Source organism: Cryptomeria japonica, chromosome 11, assembly GCF_030272615.1.
Source record: "Cryptomeria japonica chromosome 11, Sugi_1.0, whole genome shotgun sequence".
Taxonomy (NCBI): Eukaryota; Viridiplantae; Streptophyta; class Pinopsida; order Cupressales; family Cupressaceae; genus Cryptomeria; species Cryptomeria japonica.
In genome coordinates, this window is record NC_081415.1 from 535,425,348 (window position 1) to 535,450,466 (window position 25,119).

Consider the following 25,119-nt stretch of genomic DNA (forward strand, 5'->3'; position numbering starts at 1 on the left):
ACTAAGGTGCATGATGTTCTTCTGTCAGGATCAAAGTGTGAAGTCCCTCTGATGGTGAGACTTAAATATGGCCTAAATGGCGAAGAAGACCATTTGAATCCAAAGAATATCCTACATATCTCTCCTCTAGAAATTTATGAGAGTCAACCTCTTCTCTCACCTCTTTGTATGAGGTATCCAAGGAAAGCATTCTAAGTATCTAGTTCCTCAAATCCATGCTGAGAGTCATCACTGATAACTCATGTCTCCTACAACTCAGCACATATGCCATGACATTCTCCTTCCCCTAAATGTACTTAAACTAAAATTCATACTCAAAGAGGAACTCCATCCATCATCGTTGCCCGGCATTCAAGTTTTGTTGTGTATTTAGATATACTACAAACTCTAATGCTCACTATGCAACTCGAACTAATATGGTGAAAGAAGAAAATGTCTCTATCTCACCAAAGCATGAACAATTGTTGCTAACTCCAAATAGTGAGAGGGATAATTTAGCTCGTGATCCTTGATTTTGTGAGACTCATAGGAAATCACATATTTTTCTTGCATAAGAACTACTCCCAAATCTTCCAAGAAAGCATCAGTACACACACCAAAATCCCCCATTGGGTCTTGCACTGTTAAGATAGGTGCACTAGTTAGATGCTCCTTAAGCATCCGAAAAAATGGCTCATGGTACTCTATCCATAAAAACTTATTCCTTTTTCCTCTAAAGATAAGTAATGGGATAAGCTAAACTCAAAAACCCCTGGACAAACCGATGGTAGTATCCTACAAGTCCCATAAAACTGCTAACCTCAACCACATTAGTAGGTGTTGGCCAATCCACAATTCCCTGAATCTTAGAGGGATCCAAAATGATACCTTTTCTAGAAATAACATGTCCCAGATACTTCACCTCACTCTAGAAGACTCAAACTTAACCAAATTGGCATGCAACTGATTATCTCAGAGACACTACAACACTTGTCTTAAATGCTCCTCCTTGGTCCTCGAATAAATCAATATGTCATATAGAAACACAAGGACAAATTTGTCAAGATAGGTCCTGAACACCTCATTAATTAGACTCATGAAAAATGAAGGTGCATTGTTAAGCCCATATGGAACCATTGTAAACTCATAGTGCCTATAGCGAGTGCAAAAAGTTTTCTGATGAATATCTGCCTCATGAACCTAAAGTTGATGGTACCCTAACTTAAGATCTATCTTAGAAAAGACCTTAGCATATTTAATCTGATTGAAAATATCATTGATCTTGGGCAAAGGATAATAGTTATTCATCGTTCCCTTATTCAACTACCAGTATTTTATGCACAAGCAAAGAGATCTATCCTTCTTCTTAACAAATAGAACCGATGCTACCCATGGAGGAATACTAAGATGAATGAAACCCTTAGCTAACAAATCCTCCAGCTACAACCAAATATCACTCAACTCCTGAGTGGTCATTCGATAAGGCACTCTAGAAATAGGCTCTACTCTGAGAACTAGGTCTATTCATAAATAAATGTCATACTTAGGTAGCATACCCAAAATCTCACTGACAAAAATATTTGAAAATTCTTGAAGGATAGGATGAGAAAGAAGGGCATGATCTTGACTGTCTCCCTCATCCAAGTCATTGGCTATCATTGCAAACAACTTACACCCTTGTCACACATATCACTTCAACTGCATAGCGGAGATCATTTGAAGAGAGATAGGTCATTGCACATCCTCAATCTCCACTCTCTCTCTATGATCACCAATACACTGCACCATCTTTGGGTGGCAATCTATAATAGCCTGATGCTATTGCTATATGGATGCATAGTGAAACACCTACCCAAATCCAAAATCCAAATCTCTACCTCTCTCTCTCTACTAGAACCATAAAAAGTAGGAGGTCGAGACCTAATAATATCCCTCATATGTCCAGCTAGAATACCATCCTGATCTGGGACTACAATATCTCTCCTCTAAGGTGATCTCTCTCTGTGTCCTAATATGCAATCCTATCCTAATGCTCAACTCTATCTTGATGATCAGAATGATGGGACTCTCCCTACTGATTATCCTCCTACCTCAGTCTCAAAGGAGCAAGAAGCTCCTAAAGAACATTAATAAACTAAGGCACTCTATCATTACCCTGTTGGTTCTCACCTTGGGCTTCCTCCTCTTGATGATCATGTTGTTGTTCCTCCTAATGAGCCTCTTAAGAAAACCTAGGACGATACTTTCCTCGAGTACCCATGCAATTACCTCACCCATGACATCTACCCCTAAGAGGCATCTTATCTACATAAGGCACAAAATAACTATAAGATAAAATCTAGGGCAAACTACTACAAGGGGATAAACTAGCAAAGATTAACTTAAAGGTTTAACCCAAGTTACTCTACTATTACACACAATAGGCTCATTATGAAACTAGAGTACCCAGTGTATATGATGCAGGAGCACCTCATCAAACCCTTCAAGATGACAAGTCAGACTCTGAGAAGGGAGGATAAGGCATTAAAAATGTCTTTAGGATGTTTTATATAGGTTTTCAATCATGCATTATATGTTTATAATAATAAACCCCATCTTGTGAGCCAGACTCCTATTTTGGCATTTCTATGAGCCAATTAGAACTTTTGGACGATAGGGGATCAAATGTGTTGGTTTTATTGTTTTAACATGTTTTAGGAGGGGTTAAACTTGACCCAAGGAATTAGGAGATGAAAGATGACAACTTTTGACAACTTTTGCATTGTTTTAACATGTTTTAGGAGGGGTTAAACTTGACCCAAGGCATTAGGAGATGAAAGATGACATTTTGACAACTTTTGCAAAAGTTGTCAAAAGTTGTCATGAGCAACTTTTATGCACTTTTTGCATTTTGTTAATTTGAAACTCCTCCAATGGCTCTAACCTCTTGATTTTTGGTTGAGAGAAGTTGTGGAATATTTAATACACCTCATGGATCCAATTCCTAGTAGGTGATTGTACGGAGAAGAGCTTTGATGCCGACAAACTAATAGAATTATGAGTTTTTCCTGCAATTCTGGAGTTTTGGTCCGTGGTACGGTTATGTATGGATTGGGATCCACTCCCAATGATGTGAATTGGTTGGAGATGATATTTAACTCTTTTTTGGTTTTTATTTGAAGTCTTGATTGTGTGTGTTGCCCCTGATATTCAAGTTTTACTATAGGTACCCGGAAAACCAAGGTTTACCTTGGGTTTTTCCTCCTTCATGGCCATATCTTGCACTTTACCAATCTGAGGCTCATTGGATTTGGTGGATGGAAATTATGGTCAATTTATTCTAGGATTTCAAGAGTTTTTTTTAGGAGGAGCAAGGGAGAGGAGTGTTTGGAGCGACCCTAGGTAGACATCTCTATGTGGCTACCTAGACCTTGAACAAACAAAAGTACCTTGTGTTCAAATCGTGATGATTCCAAGTGTGTAACCTTGGAATCCCTATTTATTTATGTTTCCCAACATTCCCATGGGATTCTAATTGGCCGGTTCATTCATCTGAGCATAGTTGCTTCACAAAAGAGGCCTAATTAGCCCTTTTAAGATAGTCAACATCCTACCGAAAAAGTCCCTTATTTTCCAGACCCTAACCCTTCCTTTTGGGGACTTGTATAAATTCCAAAAGGGTGTTTTAATCCATAATTTTTTTGCCAAGGTGTTTGGGAAAATTTGAACTTAAGGTCTATTTACCTACTAAATAGGGCTACAAGCAACTAGGCCTAATTGGGTGAGTTTCTTAAGGAATGAGTATGTATCCATGCAAATGATGAATACTAAGAGGGGGGGGTGAATTAGTATGCCAAAAATCACTGCACTAAAACACTTACATAGTCTAAAGATAAACCAGTAAAGTAGTCTAACAGTCAAACCGGTTACCACACATGCAAGCCAAAAAGCAAATAAAGCATTCACCCACAAAAGCAATACAACCATAACACAAGATATTTGACATGGAAACCCAACTGGGAAAAACCACAGTGAGATGGAACTCACAAGTCACTATCTATAGAATAGAAACCAGACCGGTTAAGGTCTGTTAAGGTCTTACAATGTTCTTCACCAAAACAGATCCTGTTAGGAATCTCAATCTCTGTTAGGAGATAAGTCCGATTAAAGACTACCTTGTTAGAGGATTTTAGATTCACATGTGTGAACCACCTTGTTAGAGGATTTTACAAAGGCTTTGAGGCCTACCCGGTTAAGGGCTACAGACTTGTCAAAGATGTGAGTAATCAACAAGTGTTTGATCTATCTAATAGCACAAACTGCTTGGTTAGATCCAGTATTGCTCACAGCTAATGCATTCCAGCATTACTTCAGTCTTCTCTCTCTCTCTCACATAGTTACAACTTGATCTTCTTAGATAAGATCACTCTCAACTTCCACCTTAAACCCCAGTGCGACATTAACCCTTTCAGCAACAACTTAAAACCCTAGATATGATGTCCTTTTAAAGGAATCTGATTTCATGTCGGTCCAATAGGATTACATTACAATTTCCTAGGTTCAATGAATCTATACATACTCAGTGACACGACACAAGAAGCACCGTCAATGTGTCAGCACCGTCAAACAATCGGTGGATTGGTAACTCATCACAAAATGTTGGTTGGTAACTCATCACAGAGTGTTACCGGTTCATACAAAATACCGGTTTCCAGTTTGACAAAAATGAAGACTGGTAAGAATGTGTTGTGCCGCTTTGCTCCCTCGTACCGCTTGGAATCTATGAACTTCTTGGGGTCGATGTAGTACCCCTACCCTAATCAGTTTCTAATCTTGGTTTAATATTGGTTAGTTTATTTTAATATAATGATTTTAGTCAGATGTTTGATTTAACGCATAGTTGTTGATGTGGGTCCCACACTAGTTGTATGCAAGTTGTTTAGTGTTCCTATTTCGTGGTATTAATATTGAGCTAACGCTTTCATTAAATTTAATATATGTATGCATGTATGACTCTTGGTTGCAAGAGATTTCAGGTACAACGTCGCATGAGTGCGAGGTTCGTCTTCACCTAGATTTGCAGGTTTGAGTGTACCTCTTTTAATCCTTAGATTTGGATTAGGTGGTCGTAAGACCCTAGTTGACCCTAGTCGTGCTCAGGTGAGCATCGTCAGTCATCGTCGGTAATCCCTTTTTGTTCGGGTTTGCGAGTCGTCTGTTTGGTTGACCTTCTCGATTTGCGTGCTTGGTGTGTATGGTTAAATTGTTTAATTAGTCCTTAGTAATTATTTTGATTATATATGTGTTTGTGCATTGAAGATTAATGGACTAGATTAATCGGGTTTTCGTTATGCGATTATCATTATTTGGATTGTTCGTCTTAAATTCGGAGTAAGTTCAATTAAATGGTTGAATTTGAATATTAAATGCATTTTGTATATGTTGTTGAAAAAGAAAGATTTAATTTTAATTGAAATAGAAAGGTTAAATTTCAGTTGAGTGGGAAAATCAATTTTGAATTGAAAGGCAAGTTTAATTTGTTGTTATAGTTAGAAAAGAATTAATTTGAGAATTATTTTTAAAATAAAAATTTTAATTCCAAAAATGGAATTTTGGTCAACTCTTCCATATAACCTAAATTTTGGGAAATTTTGGAGGATGGGCATTTTTGGAAAATATTTGGTTGGAGAAAGTTTTTGGTTGAAATTTGGGGGATTCTGGAAGGAGGAGGAATTCTTGAGCTTGCAGGTTGGGCTCTTCAGTAAATCTCTACCAGGATTGCGTATGAAGGCAGGATTCTAAATTGTGTTCTTGTTGCCAAAAGAATTTACTGTTCTGGTTGAAAGAAGTGAATTTGTTATTGAAAAATCGTTTTGATTGATTATTGGAGTAGAATGGGAATAAGATCTTGAAATTATCCCTCTTTGATTTCATTCTTTGTTTTCAAATCAATTTCTGGTTGCTAAGAATGATTTAAAATTAATAAAATTTGAAATTTAGTTGGGGGTTTGGCAGATTAGATGTTAAATTTGTGAAGATCAATTTTATTTGGCAATATGCTGTTGGTTTTTGGAGAAATTTTCCCCTTCCCTGTTCTGGGTAGTTTAAAAATATATCAATGGGGTTTTGGTTTTAAAAAATATATATATAAATAATTTCTATTAGTCTCTGGGAGACTGTTTTTTTTAGACTGTGTAAAACACAGTAAGCAGTTTTGTTTTAAAAATGAAAATCAATTATAAAAAAAAAAGAGAAAATATTATTTATATCAAATGGGGAGCTGCGCACCCCAAGGGAGCTGTGTGCTTCCCTTTGGGAACAATAGCTCTTCCTTAGGGGAATGTTGCATGCTCCCTTGGGAAGCAGCGCATTCCCTTAAGGGTTGTGTGAGCTTCCCTTGGGGGACCACGTGGGGTCCACGTGGAAACCCCCCCCTCTTTTAATTTGCTTTTTTTTATTTATTTTTTTTTAGTTAAGAAAAAAATAAATTAATAAATAAATTTATTAAATTAAAAGTATTTTGGTTTAAAATAAAGTTTTCAATTAATTATTATTATTATTATTATTATTATTATATTATTAATGGAAATTAATATATATATATATAAACTAATGGATATTTAATTTGAAATTGGTGCAATACATTAATTATTAGTAAAATATATTTTATTAATAAAGATTAATAATTATATATTAACTAATAGTTAATTGGGTTATTGTGCACTATCAGTCGTTAATTGTGTATATTTTATTTATCATGGAATAATAAATATACTCTTTAATTAACAGTTAATTTTTGGATTCCCTTATATATTTATATTTCCGTGATCTGTATAGAGCAACTGGGCTTGGAAATATGATACTGTAGAGGTTGATATCGAACCAGTATGTCAGTGATGTTTTAATTGGAGATTTAATATCTTATTTAATTGATTAATGGTTATCTGAGTTTTATTAATATGAATTTGGTTTAAGAACTCATTATGGCTTAATATGTCTGTTCGATGCTTTGAACCTTAGAGAGTTAGAAAACCAAGAACAAACTATTCCTAGATAAGGTAGATAATTGTAATCTGATATAGATCATGTAGAAAACCTGATCGACTTTTAATGTTTAGATCAATTCGGAAAGATTGTATTTGTTGAATATTACCTATGCGAGTTTAATTTCTGTATTCGCTTTTAAATTATGAAATGGCAAGAGTGCTTTGTTTGATAGGTCCCTGTCGTATGGAATGATTTGGGGTACCTATTTCTGTCCTCGGTTTTGAGTTGACTATTGTTTTGTGGTTGTATCATATTTGGTCATATCCTTTGTGTAGGTGTCGAATGATGAGTCGTGTTTGACCAGATGGTTGGTCCCTCCTTCTTGAACTCCGTTCATCTGACCATGTGTATTCCTTGGGTTTTGAGTTCGTCTGAGTATAGTCTAGTGTCGTATGGCAAAGTGGCTTTCGATTGGGGGCCGCACCCAAAGTGGCTATTGGGTAACCCATCGAAAGTGAGTCTAATAAGCGATAACCTAACAGTAGATTAGAATGTAATCTCTAAGTAAGATAATTTGCCTCACACATGGGATGAGTGCTAACATAGACCCGACATGCTGTGAGAAGGCCTGAAATGGCAAACCATCATCCTTGTCTTCACGAGAGGATGTGTGGGTCCACATGAGGCTTGGATGGACTAAAGGCTCGAATTAGGTTGCCAGGGTAACCCAGTGTATGGGGCCGGGACCTATGAAGACCTGCCATGGTAACCATACCAGGTTGTGTGATGACACTTGTCCCTACGTTCGCTAGTGTGTTGTTGTTTTGTCCTGTTAGGAGCACGTTTGTGGGTCATCCTTTTGTTTATGCCCTTGTGAGTACCTGGTTTCATGATAGACCTTGGGTGGTGATGACTCAGTTTTGTGGATGCTCTCCTAGACCTTTGTATTAGTTTGATTATGTTCAGCTGGATCCTGTTCTTTTCAGGGATCGTTTATGTATTAATTGGCCGATGTGGTCGCTTGTATATTGTTTATGTTTCGCCTTGATGGCCGGATTGTAATGGTGTAACCTCTTGTACTCTTAACTTTATTATTTATCAGAGGGGTCTTGCAGTTGAGCAGACCCAGAGATGTAGCCTTTAGGGGTGAACTCCGAGATCATTATGGTGTTATGTGATGTTATTCTCTTATGTTTCCTTTATTCAGCTTTATCATGTATGATTAGCTTATGTTAGAACGTATAAGTGGATAAGATGGAATTAACTTTAAATGCTTTTATGCAGTCCTTTCTTGAATGCCATTTTGATCGAATGCCTAAGTGGTTTAGATGAGATTTATCGTAGATGCATGTATGCAATCGTCTTTTAAATGCAATAAATTGGAATATAAAAAAATGTAACTTAGAGTAATGGAATATATATTCAGTTGTTGTTAAGGAAATTTAGTATGCTTGAAAGATCTCATATGTTTATGATGAAATTCTAGTGTGTTAGAATATTAGATGTATGGCTTGTATTTTTTTTAGGAAAAGCTTGAATGAAGATTATGAATAGATCTTAATGGATGAACCTTTGCTTGTGATTTATATTTCCATCTTCTGAAAGGAATTATTCTGATTAAGAATTATCTCGTTATTAAGATAATCAGCTTATTGGATTAATTGTGTGAGTTAAGTGAATTGTGAAATTTAAGTAATCTCGTTGGGAAACTCTTTAGGTGTTAGTTGATGTCTTCCGCTATGTAATTTGAATCTTTGATATCTTGTTGTATCTTATGTGGTGTAACTTTAAAAAAAAAAAAATTATTGCACTCTATTCTTGTATTTTGGCTTATCCCTTCGGGGTTTCCTGGCGGGGCATTACAGTCGACATGCCGCTTCAGACCGGGAAACACATTCTGCAAAATCACCACTAGCCTAAAGACTAGTATACAACATACCGGTTGGAACAAATACCGGTTGAGCACAAGCTCATACATATAAAGGGGATCTCAATACAAGTGTGTGTCCATCAATGACAATCACAACATAAACAACAGAAATTCCAACAACAAATGGTGCTTTGTGTGACCTTAAAGAGTCTTGTATGACCTAAAACTGGTATGCAAATGATTTGTAACCCTTGGAGGTATCATGGAGTGTGTTGTAGCAAGATACCCCTGATTGAGTAGGCAAAAGTCTTGGAGATGATGAGAAGATTGAACTAAAGTTGTAGAGCCTTACCTTGATAGGATCCCATTCTTGTTCTAGGGGGTCAATGTCATACATTTTGAGGTGTTTGGCAGGTTACAAGGAGGGCTATGCATCAAGTGGTATCAGAGATAGTAACGGCTTTGGTAAGGAGATAGAGAATTGAGAGATGTTAGAGAGACAAGAAGAAGAGGTCCCTAGAGGACTAATCACACACATGGAATTGGAAACGATTGTGAGAGAGCAGGCCATTGCTTGCAAGGCAATGCAGAGGGAGCTAGAGAGGTTGAGAGGCATAGTAAATAGGAAGGAAGATGGAGGCACTAGTAGCTGTGATGAAGGGGATGAGGATGAGATCCCTATGCCGGAGGAAGAGGTGATTCCTCCTGACTAGAGCACTTCCTTAATGCCCTCAAATCCATGGAGAGGAGAACCATGGAGCAGAAGATTGATTTACCAACTTTCACTAGGAAGATGGAACCAGATGTTGTGATGGATTGGATAGACTCCTTGTTTAGTTTCTTTGAGTGTGAAGAGATTCCAGGACACCAGAAGGTGAAGATTGCTAAGTCCAATTTGAAGGGAGCAGCCCTAACTTGGTGGAACTTTGTCCAAGAGGAAAGAGAGAAGGACAATAAGCCCAAGATTGTTTCTTGGAAGAGGATGATTGCCTTAATCAAAGAGGCCTATGTACCCAGAGACTATGAAATACAACTCCATAAGAGGAGACAAAATCTCAAGCAGAAGAAGATGGATGTGAACTCATTTACATAGGAGATCCAAAGGCTATGCATGAAGTATAAAACAAAAGATGAAGAGAGTGAGAAAGTTTCCTGATACCTGAATGGATTAAGGTACAACATTCAAGAAGAATTGAACCTTCTTAGCTCAGATACCATTGGTAGATGCCATCAACTTTGTATCAAGGTGGAAGAGAAGATCAAAAGGAGACAAGATTAGAATAATAAAGGAAGAGGAAGACAACAGAGGGGTGGAAGAAATTTTTTCAGAAGTAAAGGAAATGGCTTTGGAAATCAAAGTGAAACCAGTCAAGAATGCCCTAAAGGAGAGAGAAATTCCAATAACAATGGAGGATACAATCAAAGAGGTAAGTTCAGAGGAAGAATTATACCACCATTTAGAGGGAGATATCAAGGTAGAGGTCCAATCAGATTTTATAACTACAGTCAAGAAGGACACATGGCTAATAGATGCCCAGAGAAACCTACTAGTTCCATGGGAGAAAGGAGAAGTAACTTGATTTTAGAGGCTGACTGCCAAAGTGTCACTAGTGCAACACATACCAAAGTGTCACTAGTGCAACACATACCAAAGTGTCAATACCCCTAACAGCTATGGATACCCTGAAAGAGGTGAAGCTTTGATGATCAAAAGAGTAGTAACCACTATGAATATGTATGATAGAGAACCCCCACAGAGGAAGTCTCTATTCAAGACCACTTGCAAAGTAGGTGGAAAGGTCTGCAAGGTCTGAATAGATTCTGGTTCAACTTAGAACTTTGTGACTCCAGAGATGGTGGAGAAACTGAAGTTGAGGATACTACCTCACCCTTGCCCCTACAAGGTCTCATGGCTCACACAAGGACAACAAGTTTTTTGTGGAGGAGAAGGCTTGGGTGGAATTCCATATTGGAACCTATAGAGATAGGTTGATGTTTGATATTGTGAAGATGGATGCTTGCCATCTCCTATTTGGGAGACCATGGAAATTTGATTTGAAGGCACAACATGATGGTGCTAGGAATACATATTCCATCACCAAGGATGGTAAGGTGATTGAGATGCTACCTTTAATGGAGGGTGAGGAGGAGACCAAACAAAAGGAGGCCAAGGTGTTGATATTAGGAGGGAAGCAGTTCATGAAGAACATGGCAAATGAAGGAATGGTCAGTTATGCCCTTATCCCTACTCCAATAGTAACAAAGGTGGAGAAGTCTGAGGATAAGAAAGAGGACATATTGAGGTTGATAGACCCTGTAGTGCAGCAGCTACTAGACAAATACAAGGGTGTCATTTCTAATGGCATTCCAAGGTCACTACCTCCCATGAGGGACATAAACCATTGTATAGACCTTATACCTAGATCCACCTTGCCTAATAAAGCATCATACAAGCTCACACAGGATCAGAATGTTGAGATGGAAAAACAGGTTGAAGAATTGTTGCAAGATTGATTAGAAAAAGTTTGAGCCCATGTGCAGTCCCTGTAGTCTTGGTGCCCAAAAAGGAAGGCAGTTGGAGGCTTTGCACTGATTCAAGAGATTTCAACCAGATTACTATCAGGTATAGGTTTCCCATGCCTAGGATTGAAGATTTGTTAGATTATTTGGGGGTTGCTAGATATTTTTCAAAAGTTGATTTAAAGAGTGGTTATCATCAAATTAGGATTAGGTTGGGATATCAATGGAAGACTACATTTAAAATAAATGAGGGGTTGTATGAGTGGAAAGTCATGCCCTTTGGCTTATCCAATGCACCTAGTACCTTTATAAGGTTAATGAATGAAGTCTTGAGGGATTTCATAGGGAAATTTGTTATAGTCTACCCAGATGACATTCTAGTTTTTAGTCAAACCAAAGGAGAACATCTAAAGCATGTAGACCTGGTCCTAAGAAGATTGTATGAAGAACACTTAATGATCAACTTGGAAAAGTGTTTCTTTATGCAAGAAGAGATCATTTACTTGGGATTTGTAATCTCATATGGTGAATTGAAAATGGATCAAGAAAAGGTGAGTGCCATATTATCTTGGCCTACACCTGGGACAATGAATGATGTTAGAAGTTTCCATGGCTTAGCTACCTTCTATAGGAAGTTTATAAGAGGCTTTAGCCATATTTGTGCCCCTATACTTGATACAATAAAGGGAGGATAAAAGTGCAATTTTAGTTGGACAAAAGAAGCAAATAACTCTTTTGAAACCTTGAAGAGAAAAGTTGTTGAATAGCCGGTCCTTGCCCTACCTGATTTTAACAAGATCTTCCAAGTGGAGTGTGATGCTAGTCATATGGCTATTGGATCAATGCTCAGTCAGTGAGAAGTTGAATGAGGGAAAGAGGAGATATTCATCTTATGACCTAGAGATGTATTCTCTAGTCCAATCCTTGAAAAAATGGAGACACTACTTACTACCAAAAGAATTCATAGTTTTCACAGACAATCGGGCCCTTAGCTTTATAAACAGTCAAGAAAAGTTGAATCACTGGCACATGAAGTGGGTGGAGACCCTAAAAGCTTTCACTTTCATTATCAAGCACAAGAAAGGATTCAAGAATAAGGTGGCAGATGCTTTGAGCAGAAGAGTCCTAAGTGCAAATCAAATTCAATTGGAGAGTGTTGGAATAGACTCTTTGAAAGCCATGTATGAGGATGATGAATATTTTGGAGAGGCCTATAAGGTATGTGCTTCATTTGATGAATGGTTTCATGTTCAGTATTTTGAATTTTTATTCAAAATGGATTGTTGTTTAAGGGTGCACAACTATGCATACCCAAATTCTCTATGAGACAAAATATCATTAAGGAAAAACATTGTGGAGCAATGGCAGGCCATTTTGGTCTTGACAAGACATTAGATTTGGTAAAAAGACACTATTTTTTGTCCAAACTACAGGCAGATATCAAAAGATTTGTGGAGACATGTGTGATCTACCAAAAGGCAAAAGGAAAGTCCACCAATTCAAGACCATGGGAAAGCATAAGTATGGATTTTGTTTTAGGATTGCCTAGGACAAGGAAAGGATATGATAGTGTTTTTGTAGTGGTGGATAGGTTTAGTAAGATGGCACATTTCTTGCCATGCAAAACCACTTGTGATGCTTCTTATGTAGCAGACTTGTTCTTCAAGGAGATTGTCCGGATACATGGTTTGCCTTTGACCATAGTCTCTGATAGGGATGTAAAATTTATTGGTCACTTCTGGAGGACCCTTTGGAAGAAGCTTGGTACAAATTTATCCTTCTCCTCAGCCTACCATCCCCAAACAGATGGTCAAACTGAAGTTGTAAATAGGTCACTAAGGAAACTACTAAGGTGTTTGACTAGATAGCATGGAGAAAGGTGGGATAGTATATTGTCTCAGGCAGAATTCTCCTATAATGATATAGTGAATAGGAGAACCAGTAAGTCACCTTTAAATATTGTAAATGGCATCCACCCAAGGGGTGTGCTAGAGTTGAGAGAGAAGCCTCAAGGAGAAGCCATTAGTGCAAATGGAGAAACCTTTTCTACTGCCATAAAAGAAATCCATGACCAAGTTAAGACTCATCTTCAACAATCTACAGAGAGATATAAAACTCATGCTGACAAAAAGAAGAGAGATTTTCAGTTCAATGTGGGAGACTTGGTGTGGGTTCACTTGAAGAAGGAAAGACTTCCAAAAGGAAGATACACAAAGCTGATGCAAAGAAAGATTAGACCCTGCCAAATCTTGAAGAGATGTGGTTCAAATGTCTATGAAGTTCAACTACCACCTGATCTTGGTTTGTCACCTATTTTTAATGTTTGTGACTTAACTATTTATAAGTGTAGTGTTGATGTAGGCGAAGACACAATTCAGGATATTGCTAATGATGACATTCCCAAACATGAACCACCAAAGTTGCATAAGGTTATAGATACTAAGGTTGCCAAGCGAACCAGGAGAAAAGCTTACATGGAGTATTTGGTGGCTTGGAAAGGACAACCTAATTCTAAAGCAGCTTGGATGATAGAGCAATAGATCAAAGATCATGGTGCAGACCTGCAAAATCTCATCTCAAGTAGACTTGAGATTTCTTCTTCCGGGGAGTATGGTGTAGGATCACCTCATCAAACCCTTCAAGATGACAAGTCAGACTCTGAGAAGGGAGGATAAGGCATTAAAGATGTCTTTAGGATGTTTTATATAGGTTTTCAATCATGCATTATATGTTTGTAATAATGAACCCCATCTTGTGAGCCAAACTCCTATTTTGGCATTTCTATGAGCCAATTAGGACTTTGGACAATAGGAGATCAAATGTGTTGGTTTTAGTGTTTTAATATGTTTTAGGAGGGTATAAACTTGACCCAAGGCATTAGGAGACGAAAGATGACATTTTGACAACTTTTGCAAAAGTTGTCAAAAGTTGTCATGAGCAACTTTTAAGCACTTTTTGCATTTTGTTGATTTGAAACTCCTCCAACGGCTCTAACCTCTTGATTTTTGGTTGAGAGTAGTTTTGGAATAGTTTATAAACTTTGTGGATCCAATTCCCAAGAGGTGATTGTATGGAGAAGAGTTTTGATGCCAACAAACTAATAGAATTATGAGTTTTTCCTGCAGTTCTGCAATTTTAGTCCATGGTACACTTTTGTACAGATTGGGATCCACTCCCAATGATGTGAATTGGTTGGAGAGGATATTTAACTCTATTTTGGTTTTTATTTGAAGTTTTGATTGTGTGTCTTACCCCTGATATTCAAGTTTTACTATAGGTACCCGGAAAACCAGGTTTACCTTGGGTTTTTCCTCCTTCATGGCCATATCTTGCACTTTACCAATCTGAGGCTCATGGGATTTGGTGGAAGGAAATTATGGTCAATTTATTCTTTGATTTAAAGAGTGTTTTGTAGGAGGAGCAAGGGAGAGGAGTGTCTAGAGCGACCCTAGGTAGACATCTCTATGTGGCTACCTAGACCTTGAACAAACAAAAGTACCTTGTGTGCAAATGGAGATGATTCCAAGTGTGTAACCCTGGGATCCCTATTTATTTGTGTTTCCGAACATGCCCATGGGATTTTAATTGGCCGGTTCATTCATCTGAGCATAGTTGCTTCACAAAAGAGGCCTAATTAGCCCTTTTAGGACAGTCAACATCCTACCGGAAAAGACCCTTATTTTCCAGACCCTAACCCTTCCTTTTAGGGACTTGTATAACTTCCAAAAGGGTGTTTGAATCCATAATTTTTTTTCTAGGGTGTTTGGGAAAATTTTAACGTAAGGTCTCTTTACCTGCTAAATAGGGCTACAAGCAACTAGGCCTAATTGGGTGTGTTTCTTAAGGAATGAGTATGTATCCATGCAACCGGTGCTTTGTCTGACCTTAGGGAATCTTGTATGACCTAAAACCAGTATGCAAATGATTTGTAACCCTCGGAGGTTCATGGAGTGTGTTGTAGCAAGATACCCCTAATTGAGTAGGCAAGAGTCTTGGAGATGATGAGAAGATTGAACTAAAGTTGTAGAGCCTTATCTTGATAGGATCCCATTCTTGTTTTAGGGGGTCAATGTCATACATTTTGAGGTGTTTGGTAGGTTACAAGGAGGGCTCTACATCAGTATACATGGGCTCTGATAGTTATTCCCTAATACTCTCTACATTGTACTTGTTTTTTTCATAAATTATTTATTTGATAGAGTTAGCCATTAAATAAACCACTTATTTGTTCTTAAATAATTTATTTGATAGGGTTAGCCATTAAAAAAACCAACGACCCTAGCTCACAAGGGTTATAAAATGGAAGGATGACTAACTTAATATTTAAAATTCAAATGTTTGGTTTCATACATAGGTATAAAGATGGTCTAGATAAACTTAGCATTTGTGGACCTACAATAAGCTAGTGAATGGTAGATTTAATTAAGGACATTAATTTAAGGGAACGAGTGATAATGGGATCAAGGTAGGATAAGAATTTTTTGCAAATTTGGTGTGAAAAATGCCATCATACACACAAGTTGATGTATAAAAGTTAACCTAGTTGTGGTGGGCCCAAAATATAAGAAAAAGGGCATGCATATGCAGTTTTCACTATAAAAACTAGACTTAAAAACAACTATTTGATCATTAATTCCACAAATAATAAGTAAAATTCAAATAAATAATGGTCCTTTGCTACCCAATACACTCACACTTATTAGAAATTCAAATAAGTTACGATCCTTGACATATTATACTAAATTTTTTATGGTTTTATCAAAAACCATAATGACTATTGCATCTATAATTGAATTAACTTTTAAAGTTTCAATAACTTTCGAATTTTACTTAATCAAAATAAATATTATATAACCAAAATTTTCAACGATCAACCCATTGTTTTATAAAACCACATTTAGTCAATGTATCACATACATACATACATTCATACATTTAGGGCTCAGTTAGAATCCTTTAACGAGAAGTATATACAAAGAATGTTCGAAAAATAAGTTTTAAAACCTGTGTTTTTTCAGTTAAGAAAAGATGTAACAGGCGTTAATGACAGCAATTTATTCCCTCGACGTCTCCGAATAAAGGCCGAGCAATGTGGAAGACTACAACTCAATTGGACAAAAAATTTCGTGAAAAACAAAGATTTGGGTGATCATTCCCATGCAATATAAAATTTTACGTAACACCTGCCAAGATGCGAGAATGAAACAAATCACTTCAAATAATTCTTTTTCTTGTTCTTAAATTCTTCTTTTGTTTTCTTACTCTTGTTGGAATGTGCAAGCGTTGAGAAAATTTACACAAGTGGCAGCTTTGCACAACCTCACACATCACATCAGTTACAAATAGTAGTGTTTGTTTTGGCGTCGTTGTTTTACGTAATAGGGGATCAAGAATCTTATAAACAAAAAGAATATTATGCCACAATGAATGTGATTATATAATCAGCCAACTGTTAATCTTTTCCATTATGATTGAAGAAAATGGCTGAAAGTATGGAAAGATATTCGGCTCCAAGATGGAAACCCACAGCGGAGCAATTGGAAATATTGGAGGAATTGTATAAGAAAGGCAGTCACAGTCCAAACACAGAGCAAATACATCGTATTGCTGATTGTCTGATGAGATATGGAGAAATACAAGCAAAAAATGTCTTTTACTGGTTCCAAAATCGTAAGGGGAGTGAGAGACTCGGCAAACGTAAGAGGCTGCATGAAACAATGGCTTCACTTACACCCATGCCCACTCAAAACAAAAACGGTAAATTTGTAAATCCTGTGTCTCATTTTATCAATGTTGTTCAAGGGTGTGGGTAAGTTATGATATTGGTTTTCGATTTTTGACATTTTTTTATTATTTTTTATGTTTTTGATGATAGATCATTGAATATGATCCACAATGTTAATGTAGAACATCTACATAACAAATTTGAGATCTCAAAATAATACCAACAATGAATAAATTGTAAATAATGATACAAGAATAGAAAAGGCTTAAAGATATAACTAGTGCATTACCTACAATATTCAGTTATTTAGATTATATGATATGAATTATGTGATAACAATCTTATAGTCCTTAATAGAAGTTCAATTATACTTTGCACATTGTATTTATATAAATATAAACAAAATATATAGTTAAATTATTGTCTACGTTGTGGTTTATTGAAATATTTGTGATTTCTTGATGATTATAAGATCATCACTATGTCAACAGATAGTCTATGCTAAAAAATGTGCTATTTCCTTAACGATGAGCTGATTAGCCAAAATAGGAATGAAAATTCCAATCCTTTCCCTTGATGATGAGTCCTTTATCCATGCCAGAACACTTAGAAAATAAAATTTCAGGTTTCTTTGCTGATGAGCCTATAACCCCAAGGTCAAAGTTATAATAAAATATTATTTGAAGCTCTTTCTTTGATGATGAGCACATTCAGAATGGTGGAAATATTAGAAAATAAAAGTTTAAGATCTCTAGATAAGATATTGATTAATCTATAAGAAATCATTGTAATAATTTAGTATAATTTAAAAATAATCATGTAAATAAATAATGATTAGTATTAAAAGAGAATGTTATTATTATTCAATTAGATAGAGAGACTCATTTTATAATATTTTTATTCAGATATATGATTTCTTTTTGAATTAAATCAGGGAGTGTGATTCTAAATGTTTTTAAAAGATGATAGAAAATTCAAATCAAATCGAATCCAGAAAAAATTAAGAGAATACAACATGGATTGTGGAAATATCATAGCATTAGTATAATATTGTTTTAGTTTCCCTTTTAAAATGTCATTAATTTATAATTTCTCATCATGAAATACAATCAGAAACATTGACTTTAAAAGAATAATTTAACACAATTTAATTCAAAAAAATATCAATATTTTTATTATTTTCTAAATTGATCTCTTAATCAACATATTCATCTCTTTGTTCAGAATATCTTATGCACCTTAAAATTTACAGACTTCTTTACCTTAATCGATGATTTTAATTGTTTTTCTGACACTATTGGTCTGGTCTGCTCTGGATAATTTCTTCACATTTTTCCCAGATTAAAACAGTAGTCTAATGTCTTTCTAGCTTTCTAATTTTAATCCACCATTAATTTATTCCTTTCCCTTATTTACAACAATTAATGGTTTCTGAATTGGGTTTCTCCAGCTCAGTGTGGAATTGGATGGCCATGGCCAAGGATGCAAATGGGATTACATAAGGTAAATAGTTCTTCTTTTTCTTTTTTGTTTAATCTCTTTTTTTCCATAAGAAGGGTAGTGTTATATTGTTATAAATCATTTGTAATTATATATTGCTATAAATCATTTGTAGATCTATGTACAAACGATTGAACATCATAAATTATAAAAAAAAAAAACTTATTTTCTATATATTTTATACATATATTTATTAATAATTTTGATGTAGCAGGAAACAGAAGCAAATAAGAAGTGGAGCATTCCCGAAGAGAGAGTAGAAAACGTAGAATTAGTATGGCCTGCAAACATAAATTCAAGAAATGGAGAATGGTCAATGGACATTAGGTTAGGAGAATCCAGGCCAACACAATATACACAATATGGGGAATGTGAACATGTAAATGAAACGGTGCAAACTCTGCAATTATTCCCTCTTAATCCAACCAACATTGGATGTAAAAATGATTAATATTTTAAACATTCAATTCGGTTTCTCAAAATTTGCACTTAACTATTGTGTCAACCTATATAACAAGCGTGCAGTGTTTTTAAACTAAAAAAAGAAAACTTCAGTCGTTAGCTAATGGTTTGAGAGATAAATATGCTGGTTACAAACAGGCAGTGCATTATTTAGTGTATTAGCTATAATGTGTCGGTTATATTATTTTTTTTGTTGCTTCAGACTACACTTTATAATTTGAGAAAAATTATAGCATGACTGACTTCAAACATTTGGTAAAGCTCACAATTCTGGATATTTTGGTAAAGTATACGATCAAATTTGTATTTGAACTTTGACTAAGTGGAGTGGGTGGCTCTTTTATACTTTTACTAACTTTACCCTTTAGGTTCTTCTATTTTCACTTAGTTTTTATTAGATTAGGTAGGGCATTCTTATGGAAACCAAATAGAAAATGAAATCTGAAGATTCAACAAACATATGATATTTCTTATTAAAATCTATTAAATATCAATTATATGATTTTGAGGTTGTAAATATCGATTTTTAGATAAAAAGAAAAAAAATGTTGAGTCGTTTAATTATAAGATTAAATATAATTAATATTCTTCGTGATGAATTTTATTAAATTCTCAAGAATTGATGTCAAACTTTATATTACCATAATAATTTTTTAGACAAACTTTTTTTTTGAAGAACTAAGTTGTGATCAATTGTCTTCATGACCAATTTATTATTCATGGGTGAAAAAGCTAAAGGTTAGCAAAAAAATGTAAAATTTGAATTAGATTTTTTTTTTTTTTTTTTTTTTTTTTTTAAACTATGCCTGGTAAACTTTTTAACGTGACCGGTGACGCTGGCACGACACGCCCTCCGGCTCCACATGAATGCTTTTGACCCAGAGCTATGAATCGGTGAGGCCACAAACAAGGGACCTCATCCCCACACTTCACTTGTTCAAATCCACGAACACAATTGCCCAGCGAAGGCACAAGGCCTTGCGAGCACAATGGCCTAGCAAGGATTTGAACCTTGGTGGCCGCTTCACCAACGAAGTGTTTAAACCGTGACACTACATGTCCGAAGACAATTGGGGTAAAATTTGAATTAGATTTTAGTTACAATGTAAAATATATATATATATATATATATATATATATATATATAGAGAGAGAGAGAGAGAGAGAGAACCACTCAATAAATGATCCACAACACAAATATTTGAAATTTGGATCACTCTTAATGTAGGCTCCTTATCCTTAACTACTTTCTAGCAACATAGTGATTAAATTTGTACAAAATTCATTTGAATGATTTTGGATGCAAATTCCATAGTTAAGTTCGGTTTAAACACACTTCACATTGCAAAATACCAACTCAAAACACTCATACTCTAAGTGAATCATGAATCTCACATGCTATTTAAGAATGAACGTTGTAATATATTAATATGTTACAAATTTTCTTCAACCTTTTGTGTGAAGCAAATACAAATATAAACTCCACATTTAATTGGATTTAAAACATCCTTCAATCTTGAGAATGTATTAAAGCAAATGAATGCCAACAAAGTACTAATTTGTTGGGTGCCTAATATTCTAACTAATCAAAAGAACCTAATACTATATATTCCTAAGTATAATAGGTTGAGAACTTGTTGTAAGCTTAACCTTAGCATTAATTATGGTCAGTATCTTAAATAATTTTAATTAGGATGAATAAGTATTTCCTTACATAATTAAACTTCCAAATAAAGGTGGATAAGTTTTTCCAAAGCATATATCATCTAATATTCAATTCATGTCTTATAATATGATTACTAGAGATCACCCCCTCAAAATAGTTTGTTCTATTTTTTATTTTGACAAATATTTTCAAGAAATATCATAACATAGCCTAATGTGATTCCTCTTACAATCTAAATTAACCACCATGAAATTAGACTAAAATATCATTATTAATAATGAAGGAATTAACATAACTTTATGAGAACAAACCACAAGTTCAAGATCAATATGGAAATCTTGATAGTGTTCGTAGCTACTCTCCTCCACTTTGGATTGCCAAAGGACAAAACAGAGAAGTTCTACAAGAAAGTATTCATGGCAGATTTGCTTGGAGGTCTGAGAAATGTCCTGGAGAATATAAACAAGAAATTGACAATCCCTTTGCCAATAGATTTCAATTTTACTATTCAAAATGGGAAACCTCAATTTTACTATTCGAAATTTCCCATTTTATATTTTGAGGATGAAAAGATCTTTAAAGAAAGGAAATTCATCATAAGAGAGAATTCCAATTTCCCTTGGGCAATATTCAAGATGACAAAAACCACTAAGGAAAATTGGATAAGTATTTAGAGTTTCATAGTCTAACAAAATTAGCTCAGGTTGAGAGAGTAGAAGATTGGGAAGTAGAATTAAAAGAAGTCTTTTCTCACGGGGGCCTTGAGCCAACAAAATAGATTGAATGCTTTCCAAAACCACCAAAACTTGTTTGGGGTAGATTGAAGATCCTGATGATTGTCCACTGGGTGGACACTTCAATTACCCCAGGTTCTTCTTTGCCTTCCTCAGGTCCTCCATCTTCTGCTTTGTGAATTTTATGCCCTGTAGTGGCTCTTCAAGGTCGGGTTAGGATATTTTAGTTTTTTTTTCTTTATCAATCTAAGTTTAAGATAGTTCCTTGGTTATATGTTAGACTCTTTTTTTTAAGGAAGGTTTTTCAGTTTAGGCCCCTGTTGATTTCTAGACATTTCTTGTATATTTTAATTTGGGCTTGTTTTATCAAAATACTTTTAAACTTTTATTATGTATATTTTGCTTATATTAATTTAATATTTCCAGCCTCAGCCCTTTGTTGATATAAAAAAATAATGTAGTAATTTACAAAAAAAATAGAGCACCAAAACTTTCTCAACTCTATTTTACTATATCATATTGGGCATACCAAATCATTTTGAGCAAATAAATTAAAAAGGGAAAATTATATGTAGATTCTATTGCACCTAGTTCAATTTCACTAATTGAGGAGATTCAAGAGAGTATTTATAGACTTGAAAGTAATACAAATTATACTCAATCTTAAACTAAACTATTCTTAAATATAAAATAGCTTTAAAATGACTTTTAGGCACCTTTCTTGACACTTTGATATATACTCCTCCTTCAACAACTATAGATAATGCTACATAAGAACGTCTTGTGTGTGCTCCAAATTTCTCCATGCCATAGGAAAGGTTTTCTTTTCCATCTACATTTTGAATGCAAAATTTAATTAGAATCTTTCTAATAATATTTTATATTTACAAGGTGCACCCAAAGTAAAATCAATCAAAATGAAATTGAAAGGCCTAAATGATTCACAAAGGTGAAAAGTGATGACAATTGTCACATGCTCACACTATCCTTGGGACTTAAAAATTCTATCAACCAACTAGTGACTATTAGGCCCACTTTCCCATTGAAACATCTAAAGTTACAAAAAACACTTCTCAAAAAATCATATATGGACAAATTTGGTTATGAACCACTTGATAAAGAAAAATAATTATATCATCATAACATTTATTTACTGCACAAAGAATATAAATGTGAAAGCAATGCCATCTTGGTGTAATGAATAAACCAACCTAAATAGATTATTTAATTAGGGTTTATGAATATTATTTTTTTTAATTCATCCTCCCTTGGGAATTTCTAGACATGTGAAAAATTAAGTATGGAGTGAGACAAAGTAACACTGGGTCTTAAGCTCAAAACAAATTGGAACATAGTACAATTTTAGGTCTATGATTCCCTAAAGCGAAAATTTCTTCAAATAACATTAAATTATAAGAAAAAATCCTTCATTAACTAGAAGTAGAATAATTTCAAATTTGATATCCTACCAAAGCAAGAAAGAAAACACCTAAATATTAGTGTGAAGAATAATTATGAATTAAAAAATTTCATAAAAGCTTGTTAAATTCCTTTTGTTAGAGAGTAGATCCAATCTTAAATTTTATATCTATCATGAAAATGATCGCCTTCAATTTTCTTCTCTATGTTTTTTACTAAGGGAAAATAGGTTCTCAATTTTCACCTTTGATTTTCTTCTCTATGTTAAATTTATTAAGTTTTTAACATAATTTTTAGGAGGTCACTTCTTATTTTATTAGGAGGTTCCTCTTAATGTGGAATATGCTCCATTTCATTTCTTTGACAATTCTTCTTGTATGTATTTTTTAACTACATCTTAGATATGTAGATTTTGTTTTAATATTATCATGCATGTCACCTGCCTCCTAAATATAATTAGATGTTTTATCTCTTATTTATATATTGCTCTAAATTAAATGTATGGTACAATATAAAAAAGAACATATTGCTTTATAAATTTAGTCAATGGAACATGGAATCTATAGACTAACTTATCAGATCCATTTTAGATATAATGTATATATTATGAATAGATAAATCAACAACAAGAATATATTTATAGTAATCATTATATATTATCTTCAATTTGTCTCAAGTTTGTAAACCATAAATTGACAATTTCTTATAGAAATATATCTCATAATCTTTCTATGGTCAAGACAAAGAATTTTATTTTAATATATGCATCGTCCATATAATAATTAAATGAGACCTTAATAAAGTACCATATATGACCCTTATTAGATGATGCGCTATATTCATGTAACTTGGCAATTTACCCTTAAATCCAAGGTATCAACTATAAAAAATTGGAATACCAATAAAGTCAAGCAAGTAGTACCATAAAAGCCTAGGGGATATATTCTTGTGTATTCATTTTTTCTTGAAATGGATCATCAATCTATGGACGGGAACTTTCAAGAGGATTTTGATGATATTCAAAAATATATAAATCATTATCTTTATCTATAACTAAAATAAAGTTGAGATTTGTGGTGGGCTCATTATTAATTCTAGAATTAAATAGATTATATGTATAGTATCAAGAATAATAATAAGGAATATCAACATTTAAAAAAATTCTTCCACTAATTTTCCACTTTATTTGTTGAATTATTTTATATGGTATTCATCAATTTCAAGCGTAAGCTTACTTTTAGATTAAATATTTATAAAAATAAATTAATTAGAAGAAGATACATGACAAGAATCCTTAAATATAGGATTCTAATAAATTTTATTAATTAAATAGTATAAAAATCAACCAAGAAAAACTATTAAAAGATTTATAGTACTTACCACCTAATTCTACACATTGAATATGTTTAGGTAAAGAATCAAAATTTCAACATACATAAAAATAAGATTACTAGTGAATTTAAATGTGGAGAGCATATGATTATACTAAGAGGGGGAAATCTATATAACAATGATTCTTACTAATTTAAACTTTATCAACCACGATATAATAATTTATTAAATTCCAACACTCGTGCACATAAGAACACAATAACACAATATTTATGTGGAAATCTCAATGAAAAAAAATCTACAACAAATTAATGCATTTATATAATTCTTCTTTTACAAATTTTGCAAGCACCAATCTACTAGCGGCACCAACCCTTCATTCAATTTGTGAGCACCAACACACTAGAGGCACCAACTCCTCATGTACTTCATGAACACCAACTCACTAGAGGCACCAACCTATTATTCACTTGGTGAGGACCAACTCACTAGAGACACCAACCCCTTGTTCAATTGATCGCTATCTTAAATAGAATCATTCTATTGAATGATAATTGTTCCCTCTATGGATGTAATTACTCTCATTACTTAATAACTTGCTGCTGCAGTGATGATCACTGCATTGTATAACTACTTATCATATATCATGATCGCTGCTCTTTATTAAATATATATCGATGCCATTGAAACCTCAGTTTATTACTCCATAAGTGCTTCATTATAACTGGTTTTTAAACATAATTGATGCTACTGATGTATGATAATCATCCCTACGTCTTTAACACATAGTCACTGTTTTATCATTATATTGATTGATGCTCGTTAATCTACCACGACAAATGGTTTTTCCTTTGTTTATTATAACTACCACCTTAAAGACATCGGCCAAAGGTTCTATGAAGTCGACTCTAACATGTGTATGCCCCATCTTGTACTAAGACACCAT

At 34.5% G+C, this 25,119-nt stretch overlaps 1 protein-coding gene across 1 annotated transcript; it reads left to right on the plus strand.

Moving 5' to 3' along the window:
* Positions 1–16,815: 16,815 nt before the first annotated feature.
* LOC131860301 (WUSCHEL-related homeobox 9-like) lies at positions 16,816–19,011 on the plus strand. The gene is made up of 3 exons (XM_059214696.1): positions 16,816–17,092; positions 18,511–18,563; positions 18,775–19,011. The coding sequence occupies exons 1-3, from the start codon at positions 16,816–16,818 to the stop codon at positions 19,009–19,011; spliced, it is 567 nt and encodes a 188-aa protein (XP_059070679.1).
* The last annotated feature ends 6,108 nt before the right edge of the window (positions 19,012–25,119 follow it).